Source organism: Neophocaena asiaeorientalis, unplaced genomic scaffold (assembly GCF_003031525.2).
Source record: "Neophocaena asiaeorientalis asiaeorientalis breed wild unplaced genomic scaffold, Neophocaena_asiaeorientalis_V1.1 scaffold45, whole genome shotgun sequence".
In the NCBI taxonomy this organism is placed as follows: Eukaryota; Metazoa; Chordata; class Mammalia; order Artiodactyla; family Phocoenidae; genus Neophocaena; species Neophocaena asiaeorientalis.
Window position 1 is genome coordinate 7,731,722 of NW_020174642.1, and position 18,043 is coordinate 7,749,764.

An 18,043-nucleotide genomic window follows, 5' to 3' on the forward strand; every position below is an offset into this window, starting at 1 on the left:
TCTCATCTTTGGTTTTAAATACAGTTTTTTTCCCACCATGACTTTCATTCCCTTTTGAAAGTTTACTATTCTCAATTTTCAAAAGTGTGTCGATACTAACGAAATAAAATTCACATTTTATGGCAAGACTTTAAACATAAAAATTTTCTCTGCCCATTTGGGCCTTCTCTCTCCACTTTAGTATGCCTTGTGCATCTGCATTAACCAGACCTCCTTGGGAGATAACATTCCTTCTTAATCTTAGGAAGGGTCACAGCTGTTTAGGAGATAACCTTCCTTCTTAATCTTATAAGGGGTCATGATGATGACTACTCGCTTTGTACGTGTAGATCTGGGTTGTGTAAACTGTCAATAATACATCACTTGATATATAGCCCTCTGCCTCAAAACCTTACATAACCGCACTTTGACTTCTAATGGGTGGAACAGTTCTCAGAACTTCCTGAAGGACTGCCAGGTTATAATCCTTAGGTTGGCTTGGATAAAATTTCCCATTTCTTTCTTAGATCAACTATTGATTAATTTTTTTCATTGACAGTATTACACACCAACCCATAAACGTGTTTGGAAATAGTATGGCCTACATTGCAAGTAGGTTGCCCTATAAATAAATGAAAGTAAGTTAATTGATCAACATTGGGAGTACAACCTCCTCTGCATAGTCCTAATATAAGATATTCTAAGTATAATGAATCTATTCATCAGGACTGAGTAGCTAACTTGCATGGACCCTGATTATACCAATGTGCTCTTTTTAAAGAGCAAGATTAACAGAAAAAGGGTCAGGGTACAGGGTATGCAACAGGTAAAAAATACTGAATCTTGGGTGTATATGAGGAAAGTGTCACCCACAAGGGCAGGATATTAGATGCCCAGTTTAGCTGAATAAGAGAATGCTCAAAAGTAATTTTCATAAAACCAAGTTTGGTAATTGCTGTGCTTTTTTTTTTTTTTTATAATCACTTGAATCTTTTTTTTTAAGAATATATCCATTTATTTTATTTTTGATTGCGTTGGGTCTTCCCTGCGTGTGGGCTTTTCTCTGGTTGTGGCGAGCAGGGGCCACTCTCCGTTGGGGCTCTCAGGCTTCCCATTGCGGTGGCCTCCCCCGCTGCGGAGCACTGGCTCCAGGCACGCGGGCCCCAACAGTTGCTGCACGTGGGCTCAGCAGCTGTGGCCTGCGGGCTCCAGAGCGCAGGCTCAGCAGCTGTGGCGCACGGGCCCAGCCGCTCCACAGCATATGGGATCCTCCCGGGCCAGGGCCCGAACCCGCGTCCCCCGCACCGGCAGGCAGACTCCCAACCACTGCGCCACCAGGGAAGCCCCTGTGCTTTTTTAAATAGAGGCTTCTTATATTGTTTCCTTTCAGAGCTGCTTCCGTGTTTTTAAGTTACAGTGTAACTTGATTCCTGATAAGGTTCTTACATGCATGACATGTGTATGTCTTAGGTTGACTAACTTACACTTAACTAGCTATGGAATCCCATAGTATATTGAAGCCATGTAATAAATCAGTCTTCCAAAAGATAATGGACATGTGTCAGTTGTAGAAGAAAAAAGATGTAATTTTGTATTTGTTGTCATTGGCTAATATACAGTGAACTTTTAAAAATTAGATTAGCAATAAAACAAAACCTTAATTATTCAAAGTCAATTTAAGTACTGAAAACACACACACACACACACACACACACACACACACATTAAAACTATGAGATTAAAGACACATAAGACCAGAATATCAAACCAGAGTGGATTAGGATATTGGAATATATTTAAATAATTATTTTTCTCTTTCCTTCTGTAGGTGAAGATGACTTAATAGAACTTACCACAGTTACTTTAGAATCTCCGAAAGCATTGCTGGCAGAGGCCTGACTAGGGGGTAGATGGTGCATCTTCTTACTCTGCAAAGTCTCCTCAGGCCCCTTCATGACAGCAGTGCTTGTTTGGTTCTGTTCTAAGACATAGCCTGATCCAAAGAGTTCTTCCATTAGACTGCTTTTCTTCTCTCTGAAAGCTGTGTCATTTGCTTTTGTTCTGGAAGATTTACCGAAAGAGGGTTCATAGGTGACAGTAGGGTGCTCCAGCCTCTGTTCTCCCCTGTGGCTGTGGTGCTTGCCTGTGCTATGAGTGCACCTCGTGCTGCCTGCATTGGCCAGCCCGCCTGAGGCAGGAAGCCCATGATGCAAGTTTTCGATCGCTTCTGTGAATGAATAATGCTTTCTTTGTCTGAAGGGTATTTTGATATTTGGAGCAGCATTTTTATCTGGCATTTCACCCATTTCACTTATTTCTGGACTTCTTTTAGACTTTTCACTTACTGTATCGTCTTCCTGACCACTTTCCCCTTCGGGATGGATTACTTGAATTCTTTTTGGTGGTAGTTCCTGTTCTTCTTTTACTAAAGTGGTTTTCTTTTCTTGATCTTCTGTTCTCTCTCTCTGTTGTCCAATATTCTCTAGACATGGCTGTGCTTCTATATGTTCCTCTTCCTTTGATAAATCTGTAGTAGAAAAATAGTTAATTTACTGACGTTTAAAATGCATGGATTTCTATTTCAAGATGGCATGTTGAACACAGTTATTTACACCTACTGACGAGCACGTTACAATGACAAAAAGGAAAGCAAATACAGGGAAAGGTGGTATTAACAAGCTTGAAATGTTATACTTTCCTAGAACATACTAGATAAATGAGAATTGTGAAACCAAAAGAAAATGATATTCATAAACTTTGCCAATATGTTATTAATAGGTGTTCAACACCACCAGCTAGAAGTAGTGCCCGTTAAAACAAGAGAATATTTTTTTACCCATCCAATTGGCAGATAATTTCCAGAGTTGGCCAGAATATGGGGAAATTGGAACTTTGGTTCCCCATTGGTGGCTTTGTAAGCCGGTGTGCAGTTTGGATGGCAATTTGGTAGTATCTATCAAAACTTTAAGTGAACATGCTCTTAGACCCAACAACTTCACTCGTAGAACCAAACCCTACAAAGATACACAAAGATGCGTCTAAGGATGTTCACTGCAGCCTGTTTGTGTTTTTTCTCCCCCAATAAATTTATTTATTTATTTATTTTTTGACCGCATTGGGTCTTCGTTGCTGCGCATGGGCTTTCTCTAGTTGTGGCGAGCGTGGGCTACTCTTTGTTGGGGTGCGCAGGCTTCTCACTGCGGTGGCTTTTCTTGTTGTGGAGTGTGGGTTCTAGGCACGCGGGCTTCAGTAGTTGCAGCACACAGGCTCAGTAGTTGTGGCTCGCGGGCTCTAGAGCGCAGGCTCAGTAGTGGTGGCACACCGGCTTAGTTGCTCCACAGCATGTGGGATCTTCCCGGACCAGGGCTCAAACCCGTGTCCCCCACATTGGCAGGCAGATTCTTAACCACTGCACCACCAGGGAAGTCCTGTAGCCTGGTTTGGTAAGAGTGAAACATCCTGAACATCTGTTTAAGGATTCCCGGTTAAATGAATTAGAGCGTGTGGGATTGTGGAAAATGAGTTACTGAATGAGGAGGGCATGCACTGCCAGGAGGAGATGATCGCAGAACACTGCTGTATGGAACGATGTCCCTTCCTCTGCAGATCCTTCCCCAGGCACCGAGGAAGCCCTGTGTACAGCTCTCCCCTCCTCAGAGGACCAGACCCTCGCGGGTTCTGAGCAAACAGCATCGCTAACAGCGAACCACTCAGTGAGGCCATCGTTTGTGAGGGAGGATGGGGACAATATCGGGTGTGCAAAGAGTTGGAACATTTCCTCATGTGACTACATTCTGGAATAAAATTATTCACTTATACTCTAGGGAAATGAAAATAGTACTAGCAGGAGAAATAAGTATGTTTCAAGAATGGTGTACTTCAATATAAAATAAAAAGTTAAAAAAAAGTAGATTTTGAAAAAAAGAATGCTGAGCCTGGAAGCCAGTCAAACGTACAATTAACTCTAAATAGCTGTTAATATTATGCCCTATGATACCTGATGAAAATGTTAACGTTTGAGCACATGGGGGAAAGTACTTATTTTCCACGACCTCCCCAGCCCCGCCTGGCCTCCCCGCTGCCGCCCAGGAGCGGGTCTGGTCCCTCCTCCGCACCAACTCCTTCCCGGCTCCACGGTCCTCACCGTGGCCGAAGCACCCTGCCCACCGCCCCCTCCGACACGCCACCTCCTACTTCGTCGCCCCCTGTGCGACCCCTCCTCTGGGCCCAGCGTCCGTGGGACCATCTCTTCTCGGGGTTCCACGTGGATCACTTCCTTCTAGTCTCCTGAGCTGCCGTCAGCTCACCCTCAGCCCCTTCCCTGTCCCCTTCTCAGTGGGGACCTTCTTTCCAGCACCCACCACCCTCTCGCAGCCCCACAGGTCTTCTCCAAGGGCACAGGCTCCCGAGGGCGGGGCATCTTGTCCCCAGGGCCCGGAGCAGTGCCTGACACAGTATATGCGCAGAAAATATTTGTCAAGTGAATGAGGAAACTTTCTAGGACAGTAAGAATTACCAAAATGGGGCTTCCCTGGTGGCGCAGTGGTTAAGAATCCGCCTGCCAATGCAGGGGACATGGGTTCGAGCCCTGGTCCGGGAAGGTCCCACATGCCGCGGAGCAACTAACCGTGCGCCACAACTACTGAGCCCGCGCGCCTAGAGCCCATGAGCCACAACTACTGAAGCCGGTGCACCTAGAGCCTGTGCTCTGCCACGGCAATGAGAAGCCCGCGCACCACAACAACGAGTAGCCCCCGCCCGCCGCAACTAGAGAAAGCCCGCGTGCAGCAATGAAGACCCAACGCAGCCAAAAATAAATACGTTTATTTAAAAAAAAATTACAAAATGGACTAAAAAATAGGTGGAAAACGTAAACTGACCAGTGACCACAGAAGGAACCACATGGGAGCCAGTGGCTTTCCAGGGGTTCTGCCCACCCTCGGTGTTATTTAAACCTCATTCTAAAGCCAGTCTGGCCTCACTGCTGAGAGAGGGCCCCTCTTGGCACGGCCCTGGGCCCCTCGGGGGCTGTTCCCGCGGCTGCTCTTTCCAGGGAGGTTGTGCTCGCCCAGCCTGGTGGGGTGTCACCCAGATGTCCCTTTAGCAATAACTTAACATGGAAACAATGGGGCAGTGTCGTCAGCGTTCTGAGGGAAGATGATCTCCAGCCTAGAATTTTCTTTCCAGTCAATCATTAAGTCTAAGTAGAAACATGACATCTCCAGAGGAAATGCACACAGATTTGCCTTCCACGCAAGTGTTCTCAAGAAGCCAGTAGAGATTGTGCTCGTAGGACATGATGGCGTTTACCAGGAAAGGGAAGGACACAGGGTAGGAAAGAGATCTGGTGGCGAAGGGGTGACAGGAACCAGCAGGAAGGGTGAAGGGAGGCCCCAGGACTACAGAGGGCACCAAGCCAAGGGCTTAAGCATTAAGGGCTGGCACCACCAAGCCCCTACCCCGCTAACCCCCCAGCCTCCAGTGTCCTTGGTCTGACCTGACCACGCGGGGCCTGGCCAAGCTGTCACCCTCACTATGGTGCCTGCAGCCTGGGTGGGCCGAGAACCCTCATTTCACCGCACAGAGCCCTCTGCTGTCTCTCAGGAGCCCAGCACACGGGGCCTCTCCCCACACCCCACCTGCAGAGCAGCCCTGCCGCTGCCGGTCTCCGATGGGTCCCCAGCTCCCAGGACCCGGCATGACCTTGGCCCTGGCTGGGCTCCGGTGCCTTCAGGGAAGCTGCAGCGAGCCTGCCTGCTCTGGAATCTTCTTTAGGGGCAGTGCTGCCCTTTACTCAGCTGGGTTTGAGATTGAGACTCAGTTTTTTAAAACTGAACATGTTGTCTAAGAATACACATGGGATCAGGAGTTGTGTGGAAAAGCTGGCATAAAATGGAAGATCGTGGTTGTTTGTGGTGGGCGGCGGGAGGGTTATGGTTATGAAGGGTCCGCAGGGTGTCCCAGGGGACAGTAATGTTCCGCGTCTTAAGCAGGTAGTGGAGTTCGTTTTATAACAGTTCTTTAAATTGAATATATCTGTTTTATATATACTTTTATACACACACTGAGTAATTCACAAGTTAAAAAAAATAAAGTAAGAGTAAAGGAGAGGGGCTTCCCTGGTGGCGCAGTGGTTAGGAACCCGCCTGCCAACGCAGGGGACACGGGTTCGAGCCCTGGTCCAGGAAGATCCCACATGCCGTGGAGCAACTAAGCCCACAAGCCACACCTACTGAAGCCCCTGCACCTAGACCCCGTGCTCCGCAACAAGAGACGCCACTGCTCTGAGAAGACAGCGCACCGCAACGAAGAGTAACCCGCTTGCCGCAGCTAGAGAAAAGCCCGCATGCAGCAATGAAGACCCAACACAGCCAAAAAAAAAAGTAAAGGAGACTTTTGAAAGTTGTTAAAATTACCTTCATATTTTCTCTTGGAATCCTCTTGGTTTGGTAGTTTACTGATACAGTGAGAAATTGCATGGATTATTTCAATCGATTTTTCTTTATGACCAATGTTTCCTCTTGTCTTTTTACCCTATAATTTAGAAAAGTGGCAAAAACATATTTTTGGCAGTAGAAGTGATTTTAAATTGTGTTTTATTTAATGAATACAAATACTTTTTGTATAGAACAAGTGACTAAAGCTTATTTTTGTAAAGATATGTTTAATTAGACACTGCAAGAATTCAAATTTGCTGTACCTTAGTTGTCAAAGATGGAACGGCTTCCGATTTTTGGGTTTCCTGGTGTCGCATACTTGTAAGTGAAACACTTTCCCTTTCTGCTTGTACTGACTTTGTTGAAGAAACTACAGAACAGGTGTATTATATGTAAGAAACATATTTTACATTTGGAAGCAATACTGACTTTAAATATAACAACTGAAGTTTGTAATGTAATTATAAAACAAAGTATAGTAGATGTTTTCTAAAGATTTTCAGTAAATGTATAACATTTGCCAGTTTCACTTTTTCCCCTAGCATCTCGCCTGTTTTGTCTTATTGTGGGCCCCAGAGGTTATGGCGATCACAGTGGTAAAGTACCAAAGAAGCAGGCCTTAGGATGGGTCGGCATTGCCATTGGAGGACACGGCTGTCCCTGCTGGCAGAAGGGATTCAAAACTGTAGCTGTGCAGTTGTGAGAGGGTGCGCCATCGTGTCTCCTGTGTCAGAGCTCTTGGTTGTCGCCGGTTGGATTGCCCACACTAAAGTGCACGAACGCTAAACCTAGTAGTCACTTTCCTTGAAGTGTTAGCCCATTTAAATGACCCCATGTTTGATTTTATCATCTTCTCTGCTGGCTGTTGTTCTGGATTATAAACCAAAAGTAAACAAAGGCAGGCAAGGAAATCTGAGGTTGTTGCCTTGAAAAGTAAACACATAGTTACTTGTAGCAAAATGAGAGGCAAGTGTTCCTATTGTGTCTCTTCTGAGCAGAATCTTATGCTGGGAGATCTTGGTGGGGAGGGAATAAGTACATCTTGTCTTGAAGGAAAAGATCCTACTCAGCAACAAAAAGGTACAAACTAATGATAGTAGCACAGCACAGATGCGTCTCAAAAACATGCTGGCCGAGAGAAGCCAGACAGCAAAGAGGACCTGCTGTACAATCCCACACATGAAATTCTACAACAGGCAAACTGAGCTATTGTGACCGAGGAAATCCGAGGTTGTCTTGGGCTGGGGCTGGGGGACCCCTGACTGCCAGGGGCATGAGGGGGCACCTCCTGAGGAGATGGGTGGGTGTTCTAAATCTTGAGGGAGGTGGTGGTTACATGCCGATAAGCACTTCAAAACCCATGGAATTGCATGCTTAGAACGGGTGCATCGTATTGGGGTAAACTGTACCTAAATAAAGTTAACCTTAAAAGTCCACACAGTGGCTAACAGATCTACCTAGAAAGTCCAGTATTTGGCAGACATTTTGCATCAAGTTGAAAGGTACCCTCTCATTCACCCGAGTAAGGACATAAAAGACTGAGTGGAGGATGGGAACACGGGAAAGTCTCTCTATTCTCTTCTAGCTGTTTCAACCATGTCACACTTTTGTTATTCTAGAATCGCAAAATGTGTCTCAATGCTTAACAAAGCGAGTTTTTAAAATGTCTGTTATCTTGGTGATATAAGTTAGAAAATCTGACTAGATACTTCAAAATAGATTTCGAGCAAAAATAATTAAAACATACTTTACCTTTTGGATAATCTTCTTTGTCACATAAATTTCTAAGTATCTGGTTAGTATAGATGTTTCTAATTTCCAGCTCTCGACCCTTCTCCTAAAGAGAACCACAATACCAATATTTCTATGATTGTTTGCTTTTATCAACCTTGATTTCTTGTAAAAAAACAATTTAAAGTGAGCTCAGTGTTCTTTGGATAAAATCTATAGGTTCCAGCAGAAACAGAAATGGGCCATATCATTATATATCATTCCTGACATCAAAAAGCACTAGCTTTTAAAAAAAAAAACACTAGCTTTTTAACAGAGTAACAAACCATTGTGAGTGGACAATATATATATTTTTTAAATTAATTAATTAATTAATTTTTGGCTGCATTGGGTCTTCGTTGCTGCGCACGGGCTTTCTCTAGTTGCAGTGAGCGGGGGCTACTCTTTGTTGTGGTGTGTGGGCTTCTCACTGCGGTGGCTTCTCTTGTTGCGGAGTGCGGGCTCTAGGCACGTGGGCTTCAGTAGTTGTGGCTCGCGGGCTCTAGAACGCAGGCTCAGTAGTTGTGGCACACGGGCTTAGCTGCTCTTCGGCATGTGGGATCTTCCCGGACCAGGGCTCGAACCCGTGTCCCCTGCATTGGCAGGCGGATTCTTAACCACTGGGCCACCAGGGAAGCCCCATTTTTGAATTGGGTTATTTGTTTTTTGGTTGTTGAGTTTTTCCTCACAGTCTCTTTTATTCTATAAGTTCCCACCCTCATCTCTTTTATTTGTTTCACATTGATATTTATTTGTTGTGGAAACAGGGTAGTTTGTGCTGTAGAGTTTGCCACAGTCTGATGTTGCTGATCGCATCCCTGAGGCGTTGCTTATCATGTTCCCCTGCTACCATATTTCTCTTAAATTTGTTGTTAGAGCTAAATGTTTAATCATATCTAGGTATGTTTTTTCTGGCAATAGTACTCCCTAGGTGGAGGTGTGTACGTCTGTCAGGAAGTGCATAGCATCGGATGGTTTCCCTTTGTGGCGATCATTGCTCAGATCCACTATTTCATTAGAAGTTCCAAAACAGTGATATTCTCATCCTTTCATTCCTTCTTCATTATTGATGGAAATGTCTTTACAAGGAAGGTCTTCCCTTCTCACAAGTTACTTGGTTACTCTGAGCATAGGAAAGGTGAAAGTAATTGTTTCTTTTCCTTTATTTACCAGTTTTTGAAATACTGTGCTGGTTCCCTAGCATCCTCTAAAGGTGACTGAGTGATCACTGAGGTGTTTTGTTTTGTAAATATCCTTATGAACTTTCTGATTTCTGTATATTTGCTAAGTTTCAATCCACACAGTTATCTTTACTGATCCTAAATTGCCCCATCTTTGGCCAGTAAGAACCATCTTTGGCTCCTGAATCTCTTTGACATTACCCTAATGGTTCTTTGTAGTTTCCTTGCTTCTCTATATGTCCCAGGCTCACGTAGTATAGTTCATGCTCCAGACCTAGAATTTTTTTAAGGTGCCTTAGTTCTTTTCAGTGGGTTATGGATTTTGAAGATGATAGTATGTCATTAGGGGTATTCATTGTTAGTGAGTGGGTCACATTAGGAAATATGTATTTATTTTTAAAGATAAAAATGTATCATAAGATCATACCTTCACTTCAATTCACAGTCAGGACTACAGGAGTTTTATTTGACCTTATCTTACTTCTGTATTTTCTTTCTTCCATCTCCCAAATCCCAGTTCTCGATGACACCAACATAGTTCATTATGTGCTTTATCCCATAAGATACACACAACAGTCTCAAAATAACCGTACCAAGTCTGTCATCAAGAGTGTATTTCACTAGGCACATGCAGTGAAATTGACGTGTTTTAAGTCTCTTGGAATGGTGTCTCTCTGTGACATTATGCCTACACCAGAATACACAGTGGGCTCTTTTTTTTTCATTTTACTCTGGATTTTTAGGGAACGTTTTTTGATTTTTTTTTTTTACATTTCATTCTGCTTCATAATTACACAAAATATTTACATATTTCCAAAGTCAAATCTACCAAAAAGATATTCAAGGAAATCTAGGTTCTATAGCTGTCCCTTCTACTCTATTTTCTCCCCATTTCCACTATTATCCTACTATGCTTTTTTCAAAATAGAAGCAAATTTGTAGATATATTTGTATTGTCTCCTTTCCTTACATGATGGCATACTACACACTTCCCTCTGCCTTCCTTTTTTCACTTATCAATATACCCTGGCGATTACTCCATATTACAACATAAAGAACCCTCATGCCATTTTACAGATGCACAGAAATCCATTGCGTATATTTACTTTTCTTTTTAAAAATAAATTTGGATGTTACTGTACATAGAATTTTGTATCTTTCTTTTCATTAAGCATTTCATTAATTATTAAGCTTTTCTCCTGTCAAAATTGTTTTTTAATGACTGTATAGTATATATGTGCACATGGCTGCATATGAAAGCACAAACGTTATTTTAAAATTCCCTGATTGTGTCTCCATATGTGTGTGTGTTTGCTTTGACCAGTGGATCTTGAAGCCTCTTCTGTTAGACTTCTAAGGTAGTTCCTATAGCCACGCCCATTTTCTGGCATATTCTTCTCTCTGAAGTTTCCTGAGGCTCCAGAGAAGAACGAAACAGAACTCTTTTCCCTGCTTTACAAAGGGAGAGTTTACGTCCAACTTTCTTCCCTGTCTCTGAGTGCTCTCAAGGCTCCCGGGAAACCTGTATTTCCTATTTGACATAAAAGTTAAAGATTCTTGTCTTAAAGAATCATGCTTAAGATTTACTAACTGAGGCTTGAACGACCTATATTTCTTAAGTATTTTATCTAGCTTTTCCAACTTGTTGCACATTTTAGAAATCTTGAAGGCAGAAAGAACAAAAGTCTGAAAAGTAAATTAAAAAAAAATTTTTTTTTCTTTTTCTTTTGCTGCACTGCACAGCTTGTGGGATCTTAGTTCCCCTACCAGGGATGGAACCTGGGCCCCGGCAGTGAAAGTACTGAGTCTTAACCACTGGACCTCCAGGGAACTCCCCAAAGAAAATATTTTTAATTCTCACTTTTAGGGCAGATTTAAAAAAAATTGAAGTATAGTTGCTGTACAATATTATATGTTACAGGTGTACGGTATAGTGAGTCACAATTTTTAAGGGTTAAACTCCATTTATAGTTATTATAAAATATTGGCTATATTCCCTGTGTTGTACAATACATCCTTGTAGCTTATTTTATACCTAATAATTTGAACCTCTTACTCCTCTACCCCTATATTGCCCCTCCCCCTTCCCTCTCCCCACTGGTAACCACTAGTTTGTTCTGTCTGTGAGTCTGCTTCTTTTTTGTTATATTCACTAGTTTGTTGTACTTTTTAGATTCCACAAATAAGTGATGTCATAGAGTATTTGTCTTTCTCTGTCTGACTTTCCACTTAGCATAATACTCTCCAAGTGAGGGCACATTTTAAAAGACAGTTTTGTAAGCATATTTGCAAGTGAGGCCTTAAAATGAATTTATGTATATATAAAGTAGATAAGCAACAAGGATTTACTGTACAACACAGAGAACAATATTCAATATCTTGTAATAAATGATAACAGAAGATAACCTGAAAAAAATATAACTGCATCACTTTGCTGTACACCTGAAACTAACACAATATTGTAAATCAACTATACGTCAATAAAAAAATGAAAAAATGAATTTATGGGCTACAAAAATTACTCTAAATATTTTAATGTTATAAGTGAATTTTTTAAATAGAAAAACTTATTTTGGGTTCCACTAAAATGTTAACAAAGTACAATATTACTTCATGTGATGAGATAAAAATGATAATAAGAAGTCTTGTGAATGAATAGACAAGAGTTTTAATTTTTCTCATTACATATTCACCAGGCTGTTAACTGATTCTCATAATTTCAGATCCTCTGTTCATATGTTTGTAGGGAAAAAAGTTAATTTGAGAAAGCTATACTTGAAGTTAAGTAATTCAAAGATATATTAGGCATAAATAGCTCTGATAGTTTTGGAAGAAGCATTTCACAAATTTTGTTACATTTTGCTTTAAAAGAAGTACCTTAAGTTTTTGTTGAAGGTGTTTTATTTCCATTTGCAGAGTCTTTGTAGCTGCTTGAGCTGCTAAGGTCTTCTGGTTCTCGAAGGCCAACTGCCGAGTAAAGGCTTTATTGTTCAGCCTCAGTTGTTTCTCCAAGCTCTGAAAATAGTATATATTTCAACTCTCTGGAACCAGTGTAGTATTATAAAATACTTCGACTGTAATGCAACTAATTACATTTATGAAAAGTGCAAAATTTTAATACAATTTTAGTGGATGGCTTGTCTAGAGGACACATATTAGAACTAAATATTACCACACACACAAAAAGCCAAAAAATTCCAGATCCCAACTCTAGGGAATAAATATCATGTTTCCAGCCTAATGTTTTTTTTACACTCTGGAATTTGGTAAAAAAAGTTTTTGGAACAGATCCTGAAAAATCAATAAGTAAAATCAACGTTATACTTTACAACTAAACCTAAGCAGTTCTGTTGAAGTATACCACTAACTTAGCACGGCGCACTCCGTGAAAACCTTTCAAATCCCTCTTGCCAAAGGGTTGACCAGCGTCAGTGCAGACCATCACGCTCGGACTGTGATTCTCAGATAACTGAGACGGGAAGTTACGATGGGGTCTCACAGAGCCACACCACGTGGATGAATTATAAGCCAATGAAACGACTGACTTAGCACAGTAACCATCTATGAATACGAAGGACTCACTGTTGCATATTTGCCTTCTCTGTGGAATAAGAACTGTTTTACTGGAGAACTGTTTGAGTGGGTCTTTGACAGGAACTTGGCCAAAAGGCCTTTTCTTTCCTTCTTTTCCATAAAGTGTGGTTTCCCTCGTTACAGCATTAATACTTTCTCATTAAAGTGGAAAATATGGTAAGCTAATAGGACGAAATAATCGCTAAAAATCCCATTTCCTAGCATATTAACATTAAAAAAAATACATGTTTTGGCCCACAAACTTTTTCTCCCACCAAATGCCCTACAACCAAATGAAATTTCCCATACAACCAAGTGCCTCCGATAAGAAAATAGCTAATTAGTTCTCAAATTCTTTTTGGTTTTGGTTGTAGTATAAAAACATGAGCTACTTAAACATGTTTGTGTAAAAAATATGTAGATGAGATACAAATACATTTACTTTCACATGACAGACAGATGCTGAGATGGATCCAATCCTACCTGAAAGGCCAAACTTTAGAAGTTTGGTATACTATTTACATGAATGAAAAATGAGGTGGCTCATTATTTCCTGTAGCTTCCATATCCATCTTATGTGAAAAAATTCTCTTTGAAAATAGAGGAGGGTATCACCAAAAAAGAAATAACAGAAAAAACAGTGGCTGAAATGAACTTGATATCTTATTATTATTTCAAGATCATTGAAAATACTTGTCTCTCACCTTTAGGGAATTAAACAGTAAATCACTTCCATTTGTGTTTACGTCCATAGAGACCAAAGCTACCTAATGTAAAATAGGCAGAATTCTCAATATGATCAGTGTTCTCCCAAATCATCCCTTGTAATGTAATCCCCAGGCTTTTGACCACCATGTACCCTTGAGGATTATCTATCTATTCATTTCTAAAATTATTTAAATTCCCTTTCCCTATCTGTCCCCAGGAATATTACCTGGGGAAATTTTCTATTTCTAGGACATTAGAAATGTCTCGACAGACTGATGAGGGAGAGAACAAGGAGGGGGCTGGCGAGGAGATGCACTCAGGGTTTAGGGAAGTAGCCTTTTAAGAAGGCAGTTTGGAGTAGAGGCTTGCTTTCTAGGAGAGGTTTCCCAAAACACAGCACAGCACAACCCCCTTCAGCATGTGAACAAACTCCCTTGACCTCAGCAGCTGGACTGCCTGAGAGAATGGTCATTTCCAGATAAATGAGCCCAGCTGTAGCTGAGCAGAACCGCACGGGGCCTTCCCAGGACAGAACCCCTCACCCCAGCCCCTGCAGTCTCCTCCACCTGCCTCTGGTCTGTAGAAAAGCTTTATCCTCTTAGGCCTTTCCTGAGTTCCAAAGAGTAAATTTAATCAGAGAAATGAGAAAATGAAGAAAGAAATGAAAATAGCCAAGAAAGACAAAGTAATAACAGTTTAGCCATTAAACAAAGTAAAGGACCTTTAGTCCCTCCTCAGGGCCTACAGTTAATATTCTGAGCCATGTCCTGTGAGCTGTTCTGTAGATACTGAAACCCTATCAGGTAGAAGAAGTTAACTGCATGCTGCCCACCAGCATGGAGACTGCAGTCGGGTTGGAACCAGAAGGTTGATGATACTGACTCCTGATTACCTCACCACCAACCAGTCAGAAGAATGTCCACCCTCCCTCACCCTGTCTTTAAAAACCTTTCCCTGAAAGCCATCAGGGAGTTTGGGCCTTTTGAGCACCTGCTTGGTGCTCTGCAGTAAACACCTTCCTTCACTACAGCCCAGCGTCAGTAGATCGGCTTTACTGTGCATGGGCGAGCGGACCCGAGTTAGGTTGGGTAACACAGCCACGGGACCTCTCGCTCAGTGCACAACAGAAGGAGCTGTTTCTCTCTCTCCTGTGCCCCTCCCCCTCCCCTTCCCCTTCCCCACCCCCTCGCCATCAGACACCACCATCCGTGGGCTCTTGCTCAGCACAGCAGTTGGTAGTACTTCATTCCACAGGCATATATGATGAATGCACAGCCTCTCTCTATTAACTTTGGAAACAATGTTTCTAGACCTCTGAAACACAGACCTGTATTTGTTTGTCATTTCCCTCCATTTTTGTTGTAAGAACAGACAATCTTTGAGTAAGCTCATCCCTCTCTGCAAGATGTTTGTCTTCAGAAAGTTTCTGCAGTGCCTGCAAGGCATCTTTAGTCTTCAACAGCTCGCTGTCTGTTTCTTTAAGTTTCCCAGACACGGCTCTTTCCTTTCCCTGGGATTTCCTGAGTAGCTCCCTTAAATTTTTTACTTCGTTCTGATGTTTAACCACAATTTGAGGTAGATTATTTTGTGAATTCTCATATTTTCCTATAGCCTTCAAGTGCTTAAGCTGGAGTTGCTTCAGAAATTGGTTTTCTACGACTGTGGCCTCCAGTTTGCGGTGTAGATCAGCTAATTCATTTTTCAGTTCTTTAATCTTGTGAAGCCTCGCTGAGAGTATGCGGTGAGTTATGGCATCTCGTCTCTGGGCAGCCACATTGATCTGAGAATTTAAAAATGGTGCATTCCAGCTGTGCTTTTTCTCCACTGAGATCTCCTTCTGGCCTGTGTAAGCAGATAATCCAGTTTGTTACTAGTAATGTGTATATAGATATGTAAATATACAGGCATGTGTTATTACACCACCCACCCCCTGCCCTCACACATATACATACACACACGCAAACTAGAAGGGGAAGGAACTAACACTGAATGAATACCCATGCTTTAGGCTAGGTACTTTATGTTTTGGTATCTCGTTTGATACAATCCTTTAACGTCAGTAGTAGTCTATTTTAGAGCTGGAGATTATAAGTCATTTTTCAAAGGTTACATAACCACAAAGTGACATAAAATGAACTGAAAACCAGGTCTTCTCTGACTCTAAAACCTGTACTTATTTCTATCATAAAAGGTATACTGAAAATCATAATACTCGATAACATTTACTAAGGGTTTACCATACGTGAAGCATTGAATTAAATGCTTTATGTAGATTATCTGACGTAATTCTTCCAGCAAAACGTTACAAGGCAATCAGAGTGTAACATTAGAGCCTAATGCTATATATATGATGATCTCATAAATTTAAAAGGAACCTTAAAAAGCCATTAAACTGCTTAGAGTATTCATATAAGGATTCCATCTCTCAATAAACCCAACACAACCAATTTTTCCTCTGTTACTTCTGGGTGAGCACTAAATTAACCAGTTAGATGGTTTGTATTTGGGAGTCTATTTTGAACAAAAAGCATCTAAACGATATTACAGGAAGCTTACGTAACCGAATTCAAGTATGTCAAATGTATGTGTAACCTCATTGTATTATTATCCCATTTTAAAGATGAAAAAACTGTGCTGAGTGATGTCATTTATCAATGGGCACACAGCTGGTAAGTGGTGAGACAGACTCACGTCTATGTACCTTTGTCACTGCCCCATATGTATTGTATGTGCATCTGTGTGATATTCATATGTGCATCTGTGTCTGTAAATATACGTGTGTGCACATATTAGTATATCTATACTCGGAGAAAGAAAGAGATTGAAACTGGATTCTAGAATCTAAAAACAATATTGTCCTCATCCTGGAGAGAGAAAGGCTCTTAGTGGCCAGTGTCACTGGAGTCCTAACCCTAAGCTATTGGCCAAGTGTGGACACATCATCTGAGACATGGCTTAGCGTGTTTGGTCTAGGTGGTGGGAAAGGCAGTTCTGCCTGTGATGGAAACAATGAGTCAACAGAAACAGAAGATGCTTTCTGAGGATAAAGCATGTAAATCTTGAGCATGACAGACCACACAGATTTCACAATGATCACAGGATCAGTATCAAATCAATAACCAATGGACTGTCTTTACAACTATGCCTCCAGAGGTTTTTATTTTCCCACTGGAAACAATGTAGTAGGGGCTATGGTTGAATACTTGAGTATCTTGGAATAGACTTTTGAGCACACTGAAAACTGGGAAGCAGAGGTCAGACTCTTAAGACACCTACTAGAAGGCCAGAGAAGAGGTGTCTGTGGTTGTATCAGGCTGGACACTCTAACACCTTGGGCACTGGCTGGGGGAGTTCTAGACCCAGGCAGTGTGGATCAGGCTGGATGAAAACAGGGGTGGCTGAGGGCTCTCAGGCTCCACACCATGTCCAGCATGATTGAACTTGACCCCAACTTGTAATGCCTTCCAGCTCTTGGGTGGTGTGACCGTGGCAGAGAAAGAGATTCTCCTGAGCCTGGAGGGATGAGGGGTGGTGGGTTCCGTGGGCACTGGAGGCTTGAGTCCCCACCTCACGCTGGACTCGAGTGATGGGAGGGCAGAGTCAGCATGAGTGGGGGCTGAACCCCACGGGCATGGGGCACTGGCCAAGGCCCCAGGTCGAGATGTGCACCGAGGACCTGGGTGCTTCGAAAACAGGTGGTGTCAGCCTTTTAAAGATCACATGGGCCTGGACAAGAAACACAGACGTGATGAAAATGGAAGGGCCAGAGACCCTTCCCCAAATGTCCTTGTCTGTGTAAGGCCCCCCCATACGCCCTTCATTCCCCAAACATGACTGAGATTCAATGTCTTATCTACCCTAGTGGGTGCGTGTGAGAGAATGAACCAGATTGTTTTGCTTCAGAAAGGTAAATATCCCACTTGCATTTGAGTGATGTAGAATAAATTCATACTATATATGTCATGCATACTTGTATAATAATAAAGGTTAGGAAACTTGAAATAGGGTTTAATCCTTAAAGATTTATATCTCATTATCCTAACCTATACATAAGAATGGTAAAGCTTACAATTTCTGTCCCATTTCACACAATAAGGCAGATTTAGCTGAATGATTTAGCTATTCTTAAGATAACTGTTAAACCACTAAGCTAAAACACTTAATTTACCAAAAACATATACATTTAAGTCCATGTTAGCCAAAAAGGGACTCTTCTCATTGCTTACGAGTAGGCATGCTTCCCACTACAAAGAGTGAACTGTGCTCTTTTGAATAGACCTAAGGACAGCCACGCACTCGCCTCTTCACCGGCTCCAGCCCGTCCATTTCCCCAGGTGCATGTCCTCTTCCTCAGCCCCGCCTTTTTTTTTTTTTTTTTTTTTTTCCCCTGTCCCC

The 18,043-nt window shown here is 42.1% G+C and overlaps 1 protein-coding gene across 1 annotated transcript in view; it reads right to left on the reverse strand.

The window, feature by feature from the left end:
• Nucleotides 1–1,775: 1,775 nt before the first annotated feature.
• The window catches only part of LCA5L (lebercilin LCA5 like), a 37,860-nt gene continuing 21,592 nt past the window's right edge, over nt 1,776–18,043 (reverse strand). The window contains exons 3-8 of the mRNA XM_024758249.1: nt 14,976–15,490; nt 12,245–12,382; nt 8,169–8,253; nt 6,680–6,786; nt 6,396–6,513; nt 1,776–2,506 (exon numbers count right to left, since the gene is read on the reverse strand). Coding sequence (XP_024614017.1) covers nt 1,776–2,506; nt 6,396–6,513; nt 6,680–6,786; nt 8,169–8,253; nt 12,245–12,382; nt 14,976–15,490 — 1,694 coding nt within the window. The remainder of the gene's footprint in view (nt 2,507–6,395; nt 6,514–6,679; nt 6,787–8,168; nt 8,254–12,244; nt 12,383–14,975; nt 15,491–18,043) is intronic.